The sequence below is a fragment of the Anticarsia gemmatalis genome, chromosome 12 (assembly GCF_050436995.1).
Source record: "Anticarsia gemmatalis isolate Benzon Research Colony breed Stoneville strain chromosome 12, ilAntGemm2 primary, whole genome shotgun sequence".
Classification (NCBI taxonomy): domain Eukaryota; kingdom Metazoa; phylum Arthropoda; class Insecta; order Lepidoptera; family Erebidae; genus Anticarsia; species Anticarsia gemmatalis.
In genome coordinates this window covers 7,028,821-7,052,548 of record NC_134756.1, presented here as the reverse complement: position 1 = coordinate 7,052,548, position 23,728 = coordinate 7,028,821, and the positions used below count along the sequence as shown (strand labels likewise).

General features: G+C 34.8%; 3 protein-coding genes across 11 annotated transcripts; 2 read left to right on the top strand and 1 right to left on the bottom strand.

The window, feature by feature from the left end:
- Nucleotides 1–3,429: 3,429 nt before the first annotated feature.
- Nucleotides 3,430–13,723, top strand: Mf (myofilin). Of its 6 annotated transcripts, none has more exons than XM_076121001.1 (8): nucleotides 3,430–3,590; nucleotides 6,598–6,714; nucleotides 6,821–7,057; nucleotides 8,949–9,194; nucleotides 10,424–10,588; nucleotides 11,545–11,775; nucleotides 12,065–12,152; nucleotides 13,422–13,723. In XM_076121001.1, the coding sequence occupies exons 2-7, from the start codon at nucleotides 6,624–6,626 to the stop codon at nucleotides 12,133–12,135; spliced, it is 1,041 nt and encodes a 346-aa protein (XP_075977116.1). In that variant the 5' UTR covers nucleotides 3,430–3,590; nucleotides 6,598–6,623; the 3' UTR covers nucleotides 12,136–12,152; nucleotides 13,422–13,723. The 6 variants fall into 6 exon arrangements, with proteins under 6 accessions (XP_075977116.1, XP_075977119.1, XP_075977118.1 ...); XM_076121002.1 differs by lacking the exon at nucleotides 3,430–3,590 and adding an exon at nucleotides 3,676–3,830; XM_076121004.1 differs by lacking the exon at nucleotides 10,424–10,588.
- A 1,993-nt stretch (nucleotides 13,724–15,716) lies between these two features.
- Nucleotides 15,717–18,041, top strand: LOC142976926 (uncharacterized). Its single transcript, XM_076120539.1, has 3 exons — nucleotides 15,717–15,947; nucleotides 16,037–16,246; nucleotides 17,700–18,041. The coding sequence occupies exons 1-3, from the start codon at nucleotides 15,835–15,837 to the stop codon at nucleotides 18,028–18,030; spliced, it is 654 nt and encodes a 217-aa protein (XP_075976654.1). The 5' UTR covers nucleotides 15,717–15,834; the 3' UTR covers nucleotides 18,031–18,041.
- Nucleotides 18,031–23,660, bottom strand: LOC142976925 (serine/threonine-protein phosphatase PP1-beta catalytic subunit). Of its 4 annotated transcripts, none has more exons than XM_076120535.1 (8): nucleotides 23,531–23,646; nucleotides 23,031–23,096; nucleotides 21,981–22,112; nucleotides 21,476–21,691; nucleotides 21,109–21,300; nucleotides 20,501–20,652; nucleotides 20,195–20,329; nucleotides 18,031–19,654 (listed from the first exon to the last, which is right to left on the bottom strand). In XM_076120535.1, the coding sequence occupies exons 1-8, from the start codon at nucleotides 23,577–23,579 to the stop codon at nucleotides 19,556–19,558; spliced, it is 1,041 nt and encodes a 346-aa protein (XP_075976650.1). In that variant the 5' UTR covers nucleotides 23,580–23,646; the 3' UTR covers nucleotides 18,031–19,555. The 4 variants fall into 4 exon arrangements, with proteins under 4 accessions (XP_075976650.1, XP_075976652.1, XP_075976651.1 ...); XM_076120536.1 differs by lacking the exon at nucleotides 18,031–19,654 and adding an exon at nucleotides 19,662–19,817; XM_076120537.1 differs by lacking the exon at nucleotides 23,031–23,096 and having other exon boundaries at nucleotides 23,531–23,660.
- Nucleotides 23,661–23,728: the final 68 nt, after the last annotated feature.

Here is a 23,728-nt window from a genome sequence, read left to right as displayed (position 1 = left end):
TGCGATATTTAGTTGACAAAATAGTACTAAAAACAAAATAATGGTAGTTAAATAAAAATTACATTTGTCTTTACTTTAATTCCACGAAGATAAACAAATAAAATTTGATCAGTGACAGTCAAAGATCAAAAGAAAGTGAAAATATCAAGCATTTAAATGCAAATCTGTTAGCGAAATATCGTCTGTTGTCCAACGTTTGAAGATAATGCAAAGTGTAAAAAAAACAAAACAAATTAGCTGGTGGATTGTACAGCAGGCTAGGCATTATATTATCAGAAGCCCGATTCTCTATTAGTGTCGAGTATCGACAACCGGCTAACTATCGAGAAATTTTGTATGACAATCTGATCAGCGCCTCTAACGGACGTCGTAGAAACTATTTCGGCAGTACATTTTAAACGTCAAAATCTTGGTGTCGTCACTGGCAATTATCACAGTCACTCGAGCTCGGTATGCTACGCCTGAGTAATGACATCCCAGACGCATTTCATTCCCAACATTTTTAGAAGTTCCCAACACTATTTATACCCCAAACATGTTTGTCTTCCGATTGTTTGACCGCATAGCTACAGTTTCAGGAGGTTTTAACAAAGAGATCAATAGTAACAATTTATTGTTATTGTGTACACGCTCTCCGTCGGTGCTTTGATCAGTATGTGGGTTAAGCTCGTTTTATAAGTATTTTCCTGATGGATTTTGTACGGAACAGTATTTGGTTCATTGTAAATACAAATTATATAGTATATTGCTATGCAGCATTCATTCATCTTTAAATTGAAAACTACACTTAATTATCTGCTGTGTATATAGACTTTGTAAACCAACCAACATACAAGATTATTGTTCATTAAATCAATTAAAACAAGGTAGCGAAAAGTGAAACGTGACGAGGTACGAGGCACCAACAAGAGTTAAAAATACAGCGACAACTCTCGTGACAACAAAGGAAACAAAATATACCTACCATCGGAAGTTGTTTAAAAGTCTGATCTTCAGTTGTTTATAGCAATTCTATTTATAAACCAGTTGAATGCGCGCCAAAATTCGATAAAACGTGATGTTTCAGGGTGATGCACGTGGGTTGAATGACGCCATACAACCAGACACACATACCTAAATAAGTAGGGTTACCCAATGTAAACAACACATACACATAACAATCATAAATACAAAAATAAATAAAATTATTTCATGACTTCTTTTATCTCCGCTGGCGACCATTTACCTTAGTTGTGGTCCATTTAACAGGTCACCGCGACCAGTGTGACTGCTTTGACATTGAAAATAAAAAGAATTGAAAAATAGAAACAGGACAACCCTGAAAAACCACAGCACGTGAAGTGTCGAAGCACGTTTTATGAAAAAACTACGAACTGAAAATTCTATCAGTAATGAATAACGATAAACGAACATCTTTATGTAATGGAATCGATATTTTACACAATGTTGTTATGTAAACATTAACAAACACTCTTTGTTGATAATTTATATCACACGGGTGTTTTGATGGCTTTATTAAGAAAATGCTGCACCATGTAGTAAATAGACACGAACCTCGGGCGCAGTAACTAGCGCCGATATCTTCATTAACTAGAACTTAGCGGGTCCCACTTGTATGGTACAAAATAAGGTCTTGGATGATCCGAAATGAAGATGCTCCAATGAAGAAGCGGAATCCATGAAGCGAATATTGTGTGAATGGAACGCTTAGGAAAGAACAGGATGAATCTTCTAGGATACATATATATACCTCAAACCAGAAGATTATAGTCTGCTACCGTGGGAAGTATAGCAAAACTTATATGGTTTGCACTGTTCCCCAGCGTTTTCAGTAGCAAATGAGAGGGCGACTTAAAAGTTCAACTATGGTTTGACCATAGAAGGATATAGCGCTCTGACATTTTGAGTATCAGAGGGCTATAACCTTCTATGGTGATCAGTTCAGATCATGATCAGTTCTTTTGAATATTCAGATGTATGACCTGCTGATTTTGGCTTTTCCGTGCTTTCCTTGTATATGAGCTGTAAGAAAAAGCCCATTTTTTATTTATATTGGATGTAGAACCTTAATTATGAGTACAGTTCAACTTTCAGTAAATACTGGACTAGAGGTAATTAAGTACTACGAGAATAGTAGCTGTAGCTTTTCAATATTGAATTTTTCTAACACATCCATGAAGTTATCAGTGTTTTGAAAACTTTTGTTCAAGTAGTTAATTTTACATTAGTGTCCGACCTATCATGTATTTTCGATGTCATTTTTATATCCCGTACTGCTGAAATCCGTCGAGAAATTGGTATCTAGTTATAAATAATGGCACCTCCATTCGAGGTTACGCGTCATCGTTAGCGCCAACCTTGTTAATATATTTTACACAAAAATAAAATCTAAAAGTCTCATCAAACACGTTCACGTGATAAATCGTATATTATGTCCAACGTTATAAACATCCTGTTGAAAAACGTTTTTATGTTTATAAATTTTGATACAAATCTGATATTGAAAAATATTTATGCCTTAAAGTAGCTACGTCTAATTAATAATAGTAAACACTTTCTGAATGTTCTAAAAATAAAGTCTGTTGAGTTATTTTTATAGTGCGTTACCTTACCGCCAATGAGCAAAGTTGACTTGTAGAGCCGGCGCCATGCCATATTTCAGCGAAACATAACAGACAAGAAAACAAAACAAGACGCTGAAAAGTGAAAATAAGAAACCTTAAGGAGACCACTACCACAACGATCACAGAAACCATAAAAATGTTTGGAAATTCGGGTGGGTAATATGTCAGGATAGCTTAATAACTTAAAAGTTTATAACAATTGTGCGTTATCAGATATGTCCACAAACAAACCTGATTCATTAGCGAGGAATGTAAAGTTGAATCACCCACGAAGTTGGATAATCTCAGGTGGACGCCGTTACGTCGCTATTTCAGTACTTTCACGGGCGATGCGCTCTATACATACCTCTACACTTGAAGAAGTATCTCACATGTGGGAGGTTTTAATCGTTCACCCAGAATATTCTATTTTAAACTAAATAAATAACATCTACCGTTATTGGATTTAATTTGTGCACAAATGCAAATATGTTTCCAAAAATTACCGATCCACTGTTTTATTTCTTAGTAGAAATTGACTGATCAGTTTAAAGTCCTCGATCAAAGAACTTCTATGACATTTTATCAATGACCACATATAATAAAAATTCAAAACTCAGTATGTTCACTCTACGTATTCAGTTTTAAGGACGTTTGCACTGCTGCTGAAATATTCTCTTTCACCGTGTTATTGAGAAGTAGTCATAAACTATAACGTTAATGTTTAATGAATACATTAATTCAGCATCTAGTGAAAATTGCATCCGGGAACGGCCGTAGGTACACGAGTAGTAAAACACGGGAAAAATAAAATGTTTATTGAATGCTTTGGGCGGGCGGGCCGGCGGGCGGCGGGACGGGGCGGGCGGCCGGCGTGAGCGGCTCGCGCCCGCTGCGGGCAGTGCGCGCCCGCCCCGGTCCGACACTCGACGTCGGCTCGTCAACGAAACCACACTACTCTATTTATTAACGACCATTATTTAATCGGTAAGACACTGCCCAGTGTTGTAACGCTAAGTCTGTAAGGGTTGTGCCAAGTGTGCCGAGCGCGGGGTGTTCGCCACGCGCACCACCCCACCCCCAGTGCGTAGCGTGCTCTCGCTCTAAAGTTGCGCAATTGCAACTTGGTCTCGTTCGTTCCGCGGCTTCGTCTTAAGTCTGGTTCGTATTGTCGCGGGTGATTAGTCGAGATAAGCGGAGATAACCGTAACATTCGCTCACCACCACGTAAGTTACTCACACGTTATACGTTAGTGCGATACACCGACTCGCATCACAGGTGAATGAAAACAACCATTTAAAGCCAATTTTTATGCTTAATTTCCTCATTAAACACTTTGTCTTTAGTTCTTTAGTGTTTAAATTTATAAATTGAATCGACCGTTTATTTTTCTAGACTTAGATGATCTTTCGATTAAGTCGTCAAGTACCCCAAAAAAATAAACTCTTGTGTACCACAAAGGTGCAGGTGTAAATTCAACTTCTTTGATTGCACCTGTACGTCTATACGTCTCTGTAAGCCAGTTTTCGTTGCATAAATTGAATACTTAATTTTTTTTCATTAATGAAAATCCATAACATATTTGTATGTAGGTACTATCGACTGATTAAAAAAAATAGAACCTACTCAGAACATTTGAATTCGTCTATGAGTCACAATGAACAAATAAAAGTAACCTGCAAGGGGTTCTGATATAATTTTCATATTTTTTACTGTTGTATTTTTTACCTAGAGACTATCATACACATGTTACCGTTACAGCAAAATACAGTTAAAGTAGAAGGCACGGCGGCGCACCTGTGCGGCGACAATGCTCCGGATCCGGGAATGCTGTGAATCCGATCCGCCCGCCCGCGCGACTATTTTCGGCCACTCTCATCCCGCGCCAAATTTGCGAACCCGCCTAATCGACGCGCCTCCATGTATTTTTGTAACCGTTTCACAATCGACTAGCTTTTTTTAACGGCTAATCCAATTTTTGCCGACGAGTACTTAACCTTCAGTTACGCTCCGATCTAAATACCACGGATTTTCTGAAGGACTAAATGAGATACTGCCACCATTCCACGATGGGGTCACACTTTGTAATGGGTGTAGCAAAACATATTTGACATTGGCCTTTAGACTTGACCTAAATGGTAATAATAGTTATCATTCGTTTTGATAACTTAAAAAACTTGATTTAAATTGATTAAGGATGATAATACTTATAGCAGTTTTAATTCGATTGTTAAAACTAAATCTTGAAATACAATCTTGAAACAACTTTGTGAGACATTCAGCAAAATTTTATATACTGTTTGGGTAAATAAAACACTCAATTTAACATTATTATGAGTAACTTATTTGTGGGGTATAGTTTAACAAACCTTTATGACGGTGTACTTCACCAATAAACTATGTAAAAAATACAAAATACGTTATCAGAACCAAGGATAAACTTGTATGAAGAATTACCTTCAGTTATAACACACGGGTACATTCTCAAAAGATGACCTCATGTAAATCTGACACCTTACTGCATTCATTAAATACAAATAAAATAACATAACATCGCTAAATATAAATAAAACAACAATTATTTTTTCAAATCGCGTGTTTCTTTCTAGTATAAAAATTGCAAGAATTTGGCATCACACGTTTCCGTATAATGGCGACGCGGCGGCCGATTAAAAATCACGTTTTCCTCGTTAATTCTGTAAACATTACATTCATTTACTTGACCTAAAATCTAAAATTATCTAAATACTAATTATTAACGTAATTACATTTAACTAAAACGTTGGATTACTCGAGCCAAGACTCCTTTCGCTTTCCAAAGCTCGATCATTACCTTGGCATATATCTATGTGTCATGGCTGAAGAACGGCAAACACGCTTGAATATCTTATACCTGAAATAAATATATTTTACTGATCAAAAGTTTTAAAGCATAACCGAAGAGCTTTTACATAGAGTCAAGGATAACAACTAAAGATAATCTTTTCTCGTAACTACCTCCGTTCTTTAACAAACTATGTAGTAAACTCTACTCTAAGATTTGAATATAAATATGACTTCATTGCTTTTCGTGAAAATACCCGGATAATAAATATGCATTCCATTCGTTCATGGAGTGTTTCTTCTTATCTACACAAGCGTCGATCTTAACTGAAAGGCTGATGAATTGCGTTTCTGTTTCACTATATTTAAACCAATGATGACGCAAGTCAATGAATAAAGTCTACAAATCCAAAGATTGTTATTCTTCAATATGTTAACAAAAACTGGATCCTTTTGTTTACTGTTTCTCCTTTTATTCCTTTAATTTCAATGGCAATTATTGTAGTAAATTGTGCACAAATCATGTCGTCTCTCCACTAAGTTAAATAATCATATTATTATTTGAAACATGAAGTAAATGAAATACTAGAATTTAATAAAACGAGGCTGTGAATTTATAAACGATTACAATCGTGCTAACGAACAAAGCTGTTTAAGATAAGCTCCTGAAATACTTCGAGGTCGAGTCGTAAAACCTCCATCAATTCGTCTTCGCATACTTAAGACTGAAGCTTACGTAATTAGAAATTGTGGCAGGCCGCTGACTTATCCACATCGTAACTCGCAACAAGGTCGACGCAAACTCGAAAATAGCCAAGCAATGAGTAGAGATTCGTAAAAACGGCTGTTTTCAAGTTTCTCCTCGACACTAGTTAGATTGGCGAGAGTCCAAGTCCACGAACCATTCGACACGGCAGCCAGCCACCACGACGGCTATTTGCGGCCCCGCTGCTAACTCTACGTACGTCACTGCTCTATTTACGAGGAACGAGCACACTATTGTACTCAATTATGTCACCTGGACATGCTTTAAAAAAATATATTGCTAATCTCAAGGTTAGCTTCTGACATATCGACAACACATGCGCGGCAACACATTCCATGAGACTATTTATATTATTGCAGCCAATGTTTTTGATCTTCTATTAAATTAAAGAATGTTTGTTACAGACACGAGCACGACATAAACCGCCAAAATGTTTAAAAGTCATTTAGAAATGATTGGCAGAAACGAGACGCCGTCGAAGAAAGCCAGATTTTGGCAATCCTTCGTGCGATCTCTTAAAGGTAAGCTCAAAGCATTATGATGTGACAAACTTATACTTTAATCGGCTTTAGACGATAAAAAACGACTAAAAGACGGCTTCTTTAACAAAATTTAATTCGCGTTCAGGATCGGAAGACATCAGGGCCGAGGAGAGGTACAGGCCTACGCGCCGCAGCGTGTTCCCTGAACTCTCGAGCACCTACCCCTACAGCAAGTCTATCTACGACGACCCCATCGCCGCCGCTGAGAGGATCACCGTCCCCGGATACCGCTACCTGCCCGTCCACCGTGAGGTCTACGGATACTCCCCACGCCCCATCTATGCCCACAACTACCCCCGCTCCCTTGAAGCGTACAGGCCAGGTTAGTACTCTCGCTGTAACAACAACACACGAGCACACCACACACTCCACACACACGCTACACTAACCGACTTGCCAATTGACAACCAATATTGACGTATTTATTGACGCCTCACGACGCTGGGATAGAGCTTTACTAAACAAAAATAGATCGCGTTGATAGATCACCTGTTTGATGAAGCAATCTTTGGGTAATCGATTGGCAAGTGCATCACTCACTATGACACTTTAATTTGGCATCAAAGGGATAACCTTTGACCAAAGCGTTGATCTGTCTTAAGACAAATCGATGTATTTTATACATGACAAACGATCGACAGAAATCAATTGTATTAATCTATGTTGTAAATATTCAGTTATACTGACACTTTATGGCAATATAATATTGTATATAGAATTCTTTAAGTAACGTGCTTTATTTACGCTCTTGTCACTAAGTGGTATAATGAACATGAGTTTCTCCAGCCCCATAGAAGTCACTCTAGATGTAGAACTGTTTCAACGTTTTGTTTCAGCGCATAAGGTGTAAAGTCCAGGGCAGTGTAAATAAAATCGGGACTCCTAATATTACAAATTCAACAATAATATCAATGTATAGTTCACATTGTGAGACTTCATAATATCATGAAACGGTCGTCAGCGATAACATCCATTTAATAACAAATGAAGCAGTTTTTTAATAATTTTATAAGTCTTTGCGGGCTATTCTGCTGTCTATATATTTTACTATGTAATAAAGTTTTATATTATAAATAAACAATGAAAATCTAATTGTGAAAATGTAGAACCTGTCATTAGCTCGGAGATTTAATTGGGTGAATCGATTAACATTACATGGCTACATACAATCACAAAACTTATCTTTTGTTTTCCGATTTGTATTCTTCGTAAACAGATCAAACATTAGCATTATCGTGTAACATACCGAGTCTGTAGACAGTTTGTCTTTCATGTCTCTTTGAAAAGAAAATATTTGTTCTCCATTCATATTATTGTATCTTTATATTATAATGTTTTGATGTTGGACGCGAGTTAGGTATTTTAGAGATATATGTATCTGTACCGGCTGCTGCATTAGATGTTGTTGCTTGTGCAAGTTACAACTGATTTACTAATATAACGCATGTTCCATTTGATAGAAATCACCTCTTATACATACCATCACTTCACACTTATATAATCCATGAATGTTACATCGACATCACTGTTTATATTGTATGATCTTCTAGCATTTGTCAGGTTACACATATTATTCTTTATCCCCTAAAATTTTATGTAATATGCATATTGTGAATGAATATAAGCCCACAATGATTTTGGTTTTACCAAGCCCTCCCGGAAAGTTGATGAAGAGGTGAGTTCTATGAACAACTTCCCGTATTTACTTTGATACCCCGTGTCATTATCATTACCAAGTGATGCTTTTGCTCAGAAACTAACAAGACTACTAACTATATTTATACTAGTTGATAATAATATATTACACTTTTCTATAACTTCTATACTTTAACGACTACCATACATGAATGGTGTAATTCTTTCTTTACTTACGCTCACTATCACAGTTCTTCGATGATACAGTTTGGTTTTATATTCTGTCAAATCCTATCGAAATGATACAAGATTGAGAGTGTATTGTCCTTAAATTTTCTATTTTAATGATTCAATCGACGAATCTAGTGTTTGAGTTATGGTAAAATTTTTATCTAAGTCAGTAAAAACGGGTTGCAATCATCAATTAAATAATATGTCAAGATGCGATCCATTTCCATTTGGAATAAAGAATATGCTTTGATTGATGATCTCAATCCAACGCACTGGCACTCTAGAGTGATATTTGTTTTCCGTCGTTTGTAACTTGAGTATGTTGAACACACGAATATTTCCAACAGTATATCACGTACCGAGGCGCGTGCGACGAGGCGTCGACCCCTTCGATGCCCACAAGGCGTGGCAGGAGCATCTCGACAGGCTGGCGGCTATCGACCGGCTGTACCCCTCTCGCTACGGTCTTTACCTGAAGGACCGCGCGTACCCCATCACCGACCTCAGCACCCCCACTGTCATCGCTCCCCTGGAGCCCAAGAGCCTGAAAGGCATTGAGTACGAGCCTGACAACAAGCCGCACTGGGGAACAGGTAAATTATTCTAACAACATATTTGCACGAGCAAGCTAGACTAAGCTAGGATAAGCGCTGCCGCGGTTTATCTGTACAAGTTTTACTTCTACAATTTTATTGTAGTCGTCTTTCGTGTCTGAGATAGACTGATTGTTATTGTAAATAAAGTACAGGCCAATCCCGGCATGTTGAAACTGGTCTGCGAGGCAGGCTATGTACGGAATACCAATTATGTATCAATATTATCTAGTCAAAGATAACCCTTGTAATTGGCTTATCCCGGACGTAGCGCTACACGTGGATGCAGGTATCGTAAGAATAAGTGGACGCTCCATCACCTGTAAGATTCAATCTATTTGAATCTGATACGTGTGACATGACGCTGTCCGGAACTAAAAATTAAGAAATTATAACATTCTTTTCAACTTTTTATACCCAGAGAAATCTATGTTCATACCCATATACATACCTATTTTTTGTAAACATTACGATCAAAATTCTAAATTGTATATAGAGCAACGATTTCGATAGGTAAGATTGGCGTTACATCTGCTACACTTTACTGATATCCTATTGTAATATATCACGACAAAGGTTTATCTTCATATAGAGTGAAATTTTAAATTTTGTATTTGTTACATACGTAGAAATAATTTTATACTGTCCCATATATAACTTGTTGAATAGTACAAAGTTTTAAGAACATTAACTAACACTATACGATATATTTGTATTAAAACATAAAAGACCAACCCGTGTTTTGATTTAGTAGAATAGTACCTCTCCGCTGTAACGTTATTTAGCTATTAAATATCTCGTTATTATTATGAAAATTTGTTGAGCATGAGAATTTCGACATTTTTGATGAATACTCGCGTGGTTTCATATTTTACTTGAATTTTTTTACAATTCTAACCATAAATATTCGCCAACGTCTAACTTTTGTAAAGAAATGTTATGAAATTTTCATGTATCAATATTTTGAAATGAATATGTTTGCATGAGCTGCATTGTAAATATGAGCAAGGCAACATTCGCTCCGGAATGTTTACTTACGTTCATGCTCGGCATACAAGAACACTACACTCTACAAAATATGAAAGATATTAACAACATAATAAAAGACAAAAGTATATTTTCTTTTTGGCCTTTTATATTTCGGTCAACGTGGTAGGTGAACGGATACAAATATAATTCCCCGATGTATAAACCTGAGAATGATATTGATTATGAGACTTGCCATGAAGGAGCGTGGCCGGCGAGGATATCGGACGTGTTCAAAAGGGACCCTTTTTTCGCTGAAGCCGAAAAATGGGCAGATTTTGATCGCTCACTCCGAGGGAAGTCCCCAACACCTGTGAAGCCGAGGATTAGCCCACCACGCGACTGCGAGGTCGCGTACGATGCCGACGGTAAGGGCAACAGACCCCAACCTTTATACCCTGTATCTTCGTCACGAACTACTCTTCTGATTGGGTTATAAGATTCTTTTAAAACTATGGAACCAAACTCTTTACGTCCGATGCCCCAGTGTAGCACCTAATTTCTCAGAGCTGTGTGAGACTTAGCATCTGTAGTTTGTAGTTAGTGTAACCTATAGTGTATCTATACGTATATAAACATGTATAATATGTATATCTTCGAACTGTCGGTTTGATTTTCTATGTGAATAAAAAGCTGAGACATCTTTATTCACGAACACTACCATTTGTAGATTGATAACTTAACAAACTATGAATACTGTCCGACGAGTGTATGTGTTCTTTTCCCATAATCACATTTGTGCTTGCAAACGCATGTTTTAATCATTTATATTAAGCAAAATCTCTCATTGACTGAGAAAATGTCGTATTCATTGGCATAACAACATGACTTCAGTGATTAACAGTTTATTTAAGAGTCCCGATGAAATGGTTTCAATTTTGCTGGTATTGAATCAAATTGCTCAAATATTCATTGAATCTTCCCCTGTAAACATGGTACAAGACATAGTAGCGATAACTATAACGCGGGCAAGAAAGCCTAATTTGCATTGTAAACAGTCTAATATTCCTCACATTTTAATATATTTTAAAGCCATTCAAATTGGGGGTATACTCTACTTTTGTAGATAGGGTAAATGCTGATCTTTGTTAAAAAATATCTTATTCCGATTTCTGTGCTAAAAAAATTAATGTTATAGAAAAAATAATTATCTGTAAATGGGACTCTTAAATGACTAATATTGTTGTAACGCAGCGTCATGCAGTGTCACGCAGCTGTGTTGAGAGCTTGGCTTAGCTAACACTGTTTGGGTGGGCGATGACGAAGTACAGCTGGCATATAAGTCTGTTGTCCCGGCAATAAACATTATAGTTGTGGCGTATAGGTGCACCGCTCTACAATGCCGGCGGACTCCGAAGAAGGCCATGGGCTGACATTTTCAACCCGAGCCCCTCTCTACCGATCTCGGCGATCACTCGGGACCCCTTCTGGTACGACTGGCCGGAGCTGAAGCCCCTCGCTAGATGGGACCGCAGCCCCTCCTACATCCGTGACTCGTACCTGTCGCCAGTCAAACGCACCTTCCTTTGGGACAAACATCCGATCAGGCCGTTAGGTTAGTGACTTGCTGTAAATATGCAAACGACATTTCTACAGCTTTATTGGTGTCTGAGCTGTACAAACTGGCCTCTGAACTTTTCCATCATCGACTTGGACTCCACCGCCATTATCACTTTGAATGTAACAGATTAGACGGAGATGAAACGACTGATTGCGGCATTACCCTATTAGTGCACCGCTTCAAGAAAACGCACTGTGCCATTTTTTACATTTTACTTTACAGATATTCAAGATAATTGTTAAATTGAATTACAATGTTAATATTCTATCTCTAATTACGGCAGATTTAATGGTGGCAGACCAGTTCACCGTGGATGATCTAAGCAGGACTTTACCGTTCATGCGTAGTCTATAAAATACAAACGTCAGCAGGTATCGTTCGTACCTCGTGTTACTGAATGTAGATTGAATCCTATTGTCTTGTTCAAGTGTTATTCCCATTCATTTGTGGTAGTTACACTCTTCTTACTAGACCATAGATGTAGTTCACAAACTTGTATTGGCTACACGAAAAATCATTAAAAAAATTAAAACACACATAGTTGTGTGATACGGCCTTGAAATGATGATCATTGCATATTACCAATAACGTTTGATCCAATCATTGGTCATAATTATGTAATATGCGATCATATTACATTTCCTTTACATTGGAAATTTAAAAATCTATCTACCTATCGTTCTCTTCATTCATCGTATTATGTACCTTTGTGTTTTAGATAATAAGTATCATTCGCACATTTACCACTATCACAATATCTTCTGAGCACGCCAAAGAGACACCAGAATGCACCTTGCGTGATACTCTAAACTAAAAAAAACATATCTACATTACGTCATAATAATATTCTGTATATAAAACCATTATCAATAAGTTAAAAAAAGACACACGGTCAATGTGCCGTCGCAAGATTATATTTTTCTGTTCCCGGTATTAAGTTCGATAAAGCTGTTTTCCGTAGAAAGCGCTAATACATTTTAATGACGCTGATCGCGTTAAACTTTTCGTAGCTCTTTTCTAAAGATATCAGCTGAATCGAACAGTACAAGTGGCACTTCAATACGAGTAACATCTCATGAAACAATATAATAATATTTCGAATCTTGCGACTGCATATTACTACTATTCTACATATATCTACTACTATCTCACGTATTATTCGTTGAGAACGATCAATGTTCAAAGTTGCATACTATTACTTTTTAGTAAGACATTATTGATAAACAATGCCTACAAATGCCCTTTTAATACAGGACAAAGTAAACGTGAGTCCTAGAATCAAATCATTGCCTTCATTAAATTACTCTGTTAATATAGAAATCAGATTACAGTCTGTTGTCTGATATCTTTACTATCGATAAATACGTTTTGTAATAGGAGGGCTAGGTTTACTTTGTTTCAATCAATGTTTTAAAAATTTTCAATATTTTTGAACCTTGTCTAAATAGTTACTTATCACATCATCGATATAAGTTTGTTAATAAACAAGAGGTTCTTGTCTTTTCTTAATTAAATTTTAAGGAGACATCGAAACAAAATATCTATAAAAATGGGTATTGGAATCAGTTTATTCTACCCACATTTTAAAAAAGGTGTGTTCCTAAGAATCTATTACTTTATTCATGTTGTTTTGTTTTCAGCCGCTGCGTTCTAAGGGAGATGACATCGAACCCACAATATTATAAGATATGCTTAATTTATATTTTATAAACGTCTGTTACCTATACTTTGACTATGTTAAAACCATTATTTAACTATAAATTACAAAGCTAAGTAAATTACAAATAAATATTTTGATCAGTGATCACGCAAGATCTCAAAGACTGCAATAACATAGTCACTGCCACAAATATGAACTTGTTACAAAAGTTTTGTTTTTATTACCTAAATATTTTTATTTATTCCATAAATTAAAAAAATCAATAAAATCTTAAAAACTCAATGATGTTTTAATTTTACACCCACACACATTTCTACTAACTTTGCGCAACTATGTGATTCTGAGATTTCGATTACAACTTGGTTACTGTTTAAAAAAATTAAATAAAATGTTAAGTTTACTCACATGTCTTGTATTCGACAATTCGCTTATTTAGGTTTTTGGTTATTTCCCATAATTGCTCATCGTACTTTTATTCGTAGTTCTCATTTTACGAAAGCGACGTACAGCGCCATCTATCATAGAGTAGTACAGTTTTAGTTTTATATCTGTGTTATTGCTTTTGACGGTAGAGATTCTGTAGGAATTTACGGGTGTGTATAGCTCAAAAATCTCCATTCGTTCTAGGTGTGCGATATGGTATATTCAGGTATCCTTTTTCTTTTAAACTCACCGAAATTTTAATGTTACCATGGTCATATCACTATGGTGGAATAGACCTGTTTATTCTGACGATCGTTTTACCAATTAAACCCGATGCTAGGTTAGTAATACTTAGGTACTCACGTATTTAGATAACTAGGTGTTTAGGTAGTTTAACTCTATAAAAATTTTACTGTAAACGTGGAAGTCTGTCTGGCCTTCTGTAAGCCTTCGTGGCTAAACCGGTGACTTGATTCTTATAAAAGTTTAGAGATAATTGAAGAACCGTGTTCAGACGGGATCGTATTTAGACTTTTGAGGTAGGCATTTCAAATATTAAGCCCTGAGCGACCGAAACAGGTAAAATCATATTTAATGCGCGCGGAGTTGCGCGATAAAGCAAATGTAAATTTACCGAATCAACGAAGACTTTAGACATACATAATGTTAAACATATAATACTTTAAAGATATTATTATAGACTAGCTGACCCGCGCAACTTCGCTTGCGTCACCTAAGAGAATGTGTCAAAATATTCCCCGTTTTTGTAACATTTTTCGTTACTACTCCGCTCCTAATGACCGTAGCGTGATGTTTTATAGCCTATAGCCTTCCTCAATAAATGGGCTATCTAACACTGAAAGAATTTTTCAAATCGGACCATTAGTTCCTGAGATTAGCGCGTTCAAACAAACAAACAAACAAACAAACTCTTCAGCTTTATAATATTAGTATAGATACACTTTTCATAATATAATAGTTTGGTAACTTGGTATTTTATTTCATGAATGCGCCCGAGCATCGATTTCTTTTCAGCGAGCTCATAGTTAACTACACAACCGCCACCTAGCGCATTTAGACAGAAACACGTAATTCTGAAGTAGATAGGAATTTTGAGTTTTCCAACAATTTTATGTAGAACATGGAATTTGTTAGACATTATGGATATTAAAAATGATTGAGCAATAAAAATCAGTTATCAGGCTATTTTAATTGTGATCTTTTATTTTACACCGCGAAACTACAAAGTCACCACAAAACTCTTGTTTTAAAGTAGCTTTTCGTTTTAGATTATTCATAAATATATTATGTTTCTTTAATTTCGACTAAATATGCTACCTCTAAATATGTTCAATATTTATTAATTGGAATAAAATAAGCTCTGCAGATATATATCTACTAAAAAAAAATCCCACCAAATACTTGTTTATGGAATTTTATGAGTTACCAGCCACAAAATTTTCCTAAGAATGCTGGAAATCATGTGTTTTTAATTTTAAATTCATAACGTTATGTCAAAAATACGACTCAAATTGTTGTAGTGTTTAAGTAAAGAAGAAATGAATTAACTGCAATTTAAAACCTACATTTATGAATTAAAAAAAATGCGGAAGTAATTTTGTGACGAAGAACTGTGGGTGTGTTTGTAGAATGAACTTACAATTTCTGCACTCTTTGCTTGTTTTCGAAACAAAAAAACAATTTTCTATTGTATTTTTATTATGTACCGTATTAATGTACGTCATATTAGGGGCTGTTTTCTTGTGAGCTATATAGTTCTAGTATTTTATGCTTATAATGCTGGTCACCCTCCCCGGAAGTAAGCAAGCAAAGTGTGCCAAAGCCATAAACAAATCAAATTCTAGTTCAACTGTCATATCTGTCAAAACTCAAAGTAAACGTTATTGTTTGAATATTATTTGTTAATTGTTTAGTTTTGTAAAGAAACAGTCTCTGTGAAAGAAAATAAAATGGGTGAACAGGTTGAGAATCATATCAGTGATGTAGATATGAATAACACCGAAATTGCTTTTGACAATCTAACAATCTTGAAAGAGTTCGGTAATATTGTTAATCTTGTAAGGTATGTTCATGTTACCATTCAATAGCAAGTGTAGCTACTGGTTATTTGTAATTACTCAGAAATTACTGTTCGTTATATGGTTATTTTAGGAATGAAGATTTCCTTGAAACAGTTCCGAAAGCAAAACTTAGGCGAGTAAAATGGATGCCTATGTTTAATTGTCTGAAACAAGGTATATTGGATGAAATGGTACAAGAGCTCAGTTCAATGTGGGAATATGAAAACATGCCCGCTAAAATAGAGATATTGGAAAAACAAAAGGAGAAATTTACAGACTTAGAAACTGTGGATGTGTTGTGGTAAGTTTTGTAACTATTATAATAAACATTTGTTTATAAATATACTGTAAAACTCTTTGTTAAAGCTGTGAGGGCATTAACAAATATAATATTCATACATACATACACAAAATCACACCTGTTGCACTGTTTGGATGAGGCTGAAAATGTACACCCAGGTTTTGCCTTTAAAAGTTCTAATGTAACAGGAAGCGAGCCTATTGCCATTGTCTGGGCACATTATCTAACTCCAGGCTAATAGTGAGAAATATTCAAATATAAATTAGAACAGACCAAAAGTAATTGACTGACCCGGGTATCTAATCTGACACCTCATGATCGGTTGGTTACACTACCAACCGCCCAACACAGGCAGTCAAATAAAAAGTATAAACAAATCTGATCTGAAGCTCTCATGCCCGGTTTCTGAGTACATTTAATGGTAGTTTATCTGTTTAATAGCATTTTTTATATGAGTTTTAACACTATTGAATAGATAAACTACTGTGTAATGTACGTCAGAACCCGGGGGTTAATCAATAACACATCTATTAGGGTTCAATAAACAGAGTATTAAAATGTTCTAAATAATTTATTATGCAACAAATTATCATCATAAACTCCTTGAAACTTGTTGATGATCAGTAATGATGAGTATCAAGTAGAATCTGTCTACATCTGTAGGTATGCTAGATTTCCACTACAAAGTTTAATTTTGTAACAAACCTAATAACTTCATTTTCACTAAAGAAAGCCAAATAAATTATTGCTAAAAATATTTCACACCTTACAACAGTATGATTGCCGTTACTTTTGGGAAAAATTTAATAGATTGTCCTTTAATATAATTATATATTTAATTAGTATAGACATAGAAATGTACATTTTCTTATGCAGAAACTTACCCAAAAGCTTTGGTGTTTCAAGATACTGCCAATAATATACTTACCCTTATCCAATATTATGTAATAGAATCTGAAAAGTACATAGTTGACACATATCTACTAGTGTTTTCCTTACCACATAATTGGTGTTTAGTCTACAAGCTGATTGTTGGCAGCTCCTCAGATAATCAATTATTGTTTCAATCACTTAGTTATTTTGATGATAAAATGATGAGTCTCATGCTAGTTCTTCGCATAAGGTTCTACCCCCTTTTTGAGCTAGTGATAGATTCAGGAATTGTAATGACTATTCTAAGTAGGTATTAACATTTAACCAAAATCTATACTAATATTATAAAATTGTCGTTTGCTTGTTTGAACGCGCTAATCTCAGGAACTGCTGGTGTGAATTGAAAAAATATGTTGGATGCCTGTTTATTGAGGAAGGCTATAGGCTATATAACATTATGCAATGAATTTTTTTTTTCCAAAATAGGCAAAATTATGACCCATTCTTGCGAAGTTGTGCTGGTCAGCTAGTGAATAATTTTATTTCTATATAGCACTTATAAATTGCTTGATGTTTCCAGGAGGCCACAGTTAGCTGATGTCAAAGCTCAATTAAAAGCAAATGATGTTGCTAATTTGAAGAAACAAAAGGTTCTACTTGAGTCTCTGGCAAAAGAGTATGAAGTCAGAGTTAACAGACTGAAGAAAATTTTAGCTGCTAAGCGAGGTTATCTTAAGGCTTTACAATTAGACATACAAAAATATCAGAAAAAGAATGAAGATTTGGTTATGAAAATTAGTGACAAGTTAGAAAATCACCACAACCTGATAAGCAGTATTCAGGCAGATAAAATTGATGTTGAAGAAATTAGCTGGAAAGAGAAAGATATGGATGTTAATGAAATAAATTGATGGCTATATTATTTGAATAAAATTTAATTTCAGAAAATTGTACACACCTGAGAAAAAGTACAACGAAATTTTATAATAAGTTATATAATTTGAAACTCAATTGCTCTCGAAACTTATCTTTCTCTAAGTGTAGAAGAAAATAGAGAAAATTTAAAAATGTTAAGTGACAGTAAATTACATAAGTTCTAATCTCGCTGCTATCTGTACCAGCTAATTATATTATACAGTTACAGTAGTTAAAAATGAGAACAAATATAATTTTAATAGCAACAAATCTATATCAACAATAAATTTTATAAAGCATCAAGTGATGTAAAAATATGAAATAGATTAAGTCACATTTACTTTCTTAGTAGATAAATAAAGTGTTAGTGATAAAAAAATTACATTTTTAAATGCAAACCTAATGAAAATAAAATAAAAATAAACTTCTTAGTTTAAATAGTGATATTTATTATTGAAAATCATTTGACATACATAGCTAAAAAATAAAATTGTACAATGCAAAACCTGCATATAATTTTATAATATAATAGTAATAATAATACAGCAATTGCACTATTGTTGCGAGGACTACACTGCTTCTACCACATTTTACAAATGATATCAATTCATTTTGAGACTTAACAAGTAAACTTTGAAGTGAAAGCCTCAGTAGGGAGATCATGTTGAACTTCCAACAAATTTTGAACACCTACTTAATCTGTAACAATAATACTGAGTGCAACATAACATTAATTTCACTGGGTACGTCACTCCCTAAACACATACAAGTGATTGCAATGGAGTCCTAGAACAGAGAAAACACTTATTGCTATGACGAGGTGAAGGTTAATATCATGTCTTAGGCCAGCTCCACAACAGGACAAGGAGAAAAAAACATTCACTAAAATAATGAAAGGATGAAGTTCAATGGACGATTATTCATTTAAATTTTGCCTAATTCAATAAAACTAGAAATTTCAAATTAACCAATTATCGTCACTTACTCGAGACCTATATATAATTTACATTTATAGGCACATTAGTTACAGAATAAACCAAGCGAATGTGCTTTCGATCCACTACAACTTAATAAATAGGTAATATGAAAATGTAACGACGCTTATGTGTCCAATGCCCGCATCTTTAAGATTGCTTGCCACCTCTAACTTTTTAAAATTAACGAAACAATTACAACATCAACATGTTACAATAACACAACAGGGTACAATATACCATTTAAAAGGCTGCCTTATATCAGGGATCGAAAAAGCAATAGTCACCGAGGCATCGCCGAATAAGATAATGCCAGTTTGATACGCAGTCTGTAGAACTAAATTCATAAATTAATATCACTCACATTAATCATAAAAATTAAAAATAAGAAGGCACAAGCAAATCGATAAATAAATTTTAACAATACGCGACACATTATTCGGCTATGTCCAATGACCACACTAAACATAATAATTATAATACATGATATAATTAATTATTTGTAGCATTCCTCTCACTGTGCAGCACACTGGATACCAAACGTCAGTTATTTCTTCTTAGGAGGTGATCGCTGAGGTGTGGCTGGCCTCCCACTGTTGATTCCATTGTACTGGTATTTGGCTTTCTTCTCAGATGGCTTTAATATCTGTATATTTAAAATGTTAGTCAATCAGAGTTTGGTGCCACTGTACTTGTTATTTTGCTTTCTTCTCAAATGACTTTAGTATCTTTATATTTAAAATGTTACTCAATCAGGGTTTGATGCCATTGTACTGGTATTTTGCTTTCTTCTCAGATGGCTTTAATATCTGTATGTTTAAAATAATATATTTTAAATCTCAACTACATATTCTATAAAGTTTCACATACCTGGCGAAGTTTCGTAAGTTACTAACTATATAATCTGACAATTGATCATCAGAACCTTGAAGACCCAGGAAACCATGACAACTTCTTTATGATATAAGCAATCCTATTTTCGGATAATGAACATCCTGAATGTTTGAATGTCACTGACTTCCCACATATCCAAGATATGCAAATTACTTTTTAATTAAAAATAAACAAAGATTAATTAGGTAAAACAAGGAAAAAGAAATTGATAAAGGAAAAGGATTAAAAAATTAACAAGGAAAGGGAAGTAAAGATTAATTGTACAGAATGTTTGTAGAGTGCATAGTCTTACCTGGAAAGAACACATAAGTGTCTCATCAACAGACATCATGCCACCAGCATTATCGAACTCGCCGCAGTAGTTGGGCGCAGAGAACAAGGTCACCAGTTGTCTCTTAGCAAAGAACTCATACCCATCTTCTACAACCTACAAACAATAAAACACTATGTAGTGGCACAGTAGTATTCTGGCAATGTTTCAGAAATAAAGTTTATGAAGCACACTAACAGTTATATTCTTAGAATAGACAACTCATTAACTTTCTGGTAATAGGATACAGAATAGGTTTTTAACTAAGGCCAGATGAGATTAAAATACCTGGTGAGCTCGACAGATCAAATCCAAGTCATGTCTGTTGAGGAATTTACTGACAACATCTGGGCCGAATGTAAATGACACGCCGCGGTCATTTTCGCCCCATCCCTGAACGTCTTTGTCTGGATCCGACCACAGCAAGTCACAAAGCAGTCCTGAAATATTTAAAAGCCTTACAATTTAATCAATCCTTAACATGTCAGACATATAAATTCTATTACAAAACTTGACCTAAAAATTGAATAGCTAGTCTATAATTATAATATAAATAACTATTACCTTACAAGTTAATAGTTAAGCCGAAATAATCTAGCTACACTAATGTAGATGTATATGCAGCAAAATTAACAAACATTAGCTGTGAAGTACTTATTAAAATTTCATATAAGAATATATATTACAAGATATAAGATCATAATATGTTCAATGTAGCATGAATTTAATAATTCAGTAGCAGATAGACACCTAACTCATGTAATCAAGAATGGTATTTGTATGAGACAAAAGCAAATAACAAACATGCTTTGTCTCATGCATGGATGAATAAACATGAATCATAGCTATTAGTCATGTCTGTCTGTAGCTATGCCCATCAAGTCCAGTGTTATTACCTGTGTCAGGGACATCAGTTGGTCTCATTATTCGTCTGATCTGCTCCATACCCTGTAGGTCTGGAGAGAGGCCACCATGGCAGCAGAAAATTTTCTCATCAATGATAGCAGCTATTGGCAAGCAATTGAAGCAGTCCGTGAATGTCTTCCACAGCTTTATGTTGTATCGGCGTTTGCACTCATCATAGAAACCTATTGGGAACAAAATGGGTCATAAGTATAAAAGATATCAATCTAAAGTGCCAATGTAGGAACCTTGATAAGTGAGGTCAATTATTATTATAAACTCAATTAATATAATCTTTAAATATAGAGGAATGCATACATTTATTGTACTTATTTCAGAAGCAGTATAATAAATAATTACCATAAATACGATTTATGCTTGCACATTCGTGATTGCCTCTGAGAAGGAAGAAGTTCTCAGGATACTTGATTTTGTAAGCAAGCAGAAGGCAAATTGTTTCGAGGGACTGCTTGCCGCGATCCACGTAATCTCCCAGGAATAGATAGTTAGCTTCTGGTGGGAAGCCCCCATATTCAAACAGACGTAGTAAATCCGTGTACTGACCGTGTATATCACCTGAAATATTCAAGTTAAAATGAAAAATCTTATGCCTTGACTCAAAATAGCTTTGAATAGAAATAAGCTGTTGGACACTTGGGACTAACAGAATGTCTTATTTAGTCCGTATCAATGAATAATTAGGTAACTGAGATGAAATCAACAATAGAGATTAGAATTACTGTTTGGAAATTAGAACAAACGGGTAGAATAATTAGTAAGCTTTGATTTAGAATAAGAAAAACATTAAGTGTATTGTAAGAAGAATAGAAATATACTTTTGGCTTAAGTTACAATGATAGTGTACCACAAATTTTGAGCGGCGCCTCCAATTCCAGTAGTATTGGCTGTTGCAGGAATATCTCTCTGGACTTGGTACAGAGGCCGCGCACCTCTGACTCTGACATCTGCACTGTCTTGCCAGGCCTGCATCCTCGAACTGGGACAACATCACATTATGATACTTAACCAAAATGTCCAATAGTACTCATTCTTAGAATATTGTGACACAATATTGCTCATTTGACTTAATACACAAGCGCATACATCATACTCATAATCAAAAATACATAATGCAATGAGAACTAGAGTGACTAACAAAAATACATTGATGTTTTGAATAGGCAAGATCATAACACCTTCAAGCAATTATAGATGCATATGAATGTTACAATCAAATGAGATTACCGCACAGGTCTGTTGGCTCATGAACATTGTACAATACACACAACTATTTACACATGAAAGACAACAAAAACAAGAAATTTAATCTAAAACATGCTTTTTATTATACAAAATCAATAAATTATCATAATCAACATATATAAATAAATTTAATCAAAGAATTCGAACAAGTGATCAACACAAACAAATAAAAATATCATACAAAACAATCAGAAGTCATTAAAGAATCTTATCATGCCAATTTATTTTTGAAATAAGAAAAATTAAATACAATGTCATATTAAATACTTTATCAGAAAGATCCAAATTGCTAAAATGTGTAAAATAGGAATTATCCAATGATGTCACTCAATATTGTGTTGCACATTTTAAGGTCACTGAAATGCTGTTACACAAAACTGTTCATGGAGTAGAAATGGATTGGGGGTGGTCAATAGTATTACCACCATATTACTTAGGTATAGGTATATCTTACGGCCTCTCAATAGCAATAGCTTGGCTTTGTATAAAGTGGGCTATTTATAGGACCTATGAGAAATAATAAAACAAATTATAAAGTCAAATTAAAATTTCAATTTTAATGGAAACAAATTGTTCATGGGATTGGTCACTAAAGGAAGAAAATAAAGAATCTAGCTTAATACTTTGGCAAGAATTCTGGATATAACCATACATTCTCCTGAAAAGATGTCTTTCAATTTCCCTTTTCGCCTTGCTGTTTCCTGCTGCAGTCTGTATACTGCGGTAACCCACCAAAAAGCAGCGTAATAAAGTGAAATAAACATGTTTAAATCATATAAAGTGATACAGAAAGCGAATAAAAGCTCAACAATAGGCCCATGGAAGTGTTCCATGCTATGGAATCTGACATCATTGTTAGTAGTGTGAGTATCTATAATATAGCTATATTAATTAACTATATACAGTGTACGCTCTATTTCTAAGACGGAAATAGTCCTCTGCCAGTCATCTAAAGATCTAACATCAAATGCAGAATCAGATAAGAATTGGGGATAATCGATTTATTTATGAGTTTGACGTTTCTATACCTACATACTCGATGATAATTACGCAACAAGAGCACACTGAGCGTGGATCCATTATGTTAATACATAACTTTTAGAGTCAGAGAACTAAAGAACACAATAGAAAATGTAATAAAAGTATCTTTACCTTCTAAAAGTCTGTGAATTAGACTGTCAACATTGAGTTCGTCAGCCATATTTACTACACGAATAATTTACGTCAAAAAGTCAAATCTTTGGACACCACCACCGCCAACTGCTTGTTTTTGGTTTTTAAGCAATGCGTTTCGTTGTACGCATTATTTATAAAATATTTTTTATTTAGTAATTAATTTTATTTTTAGTT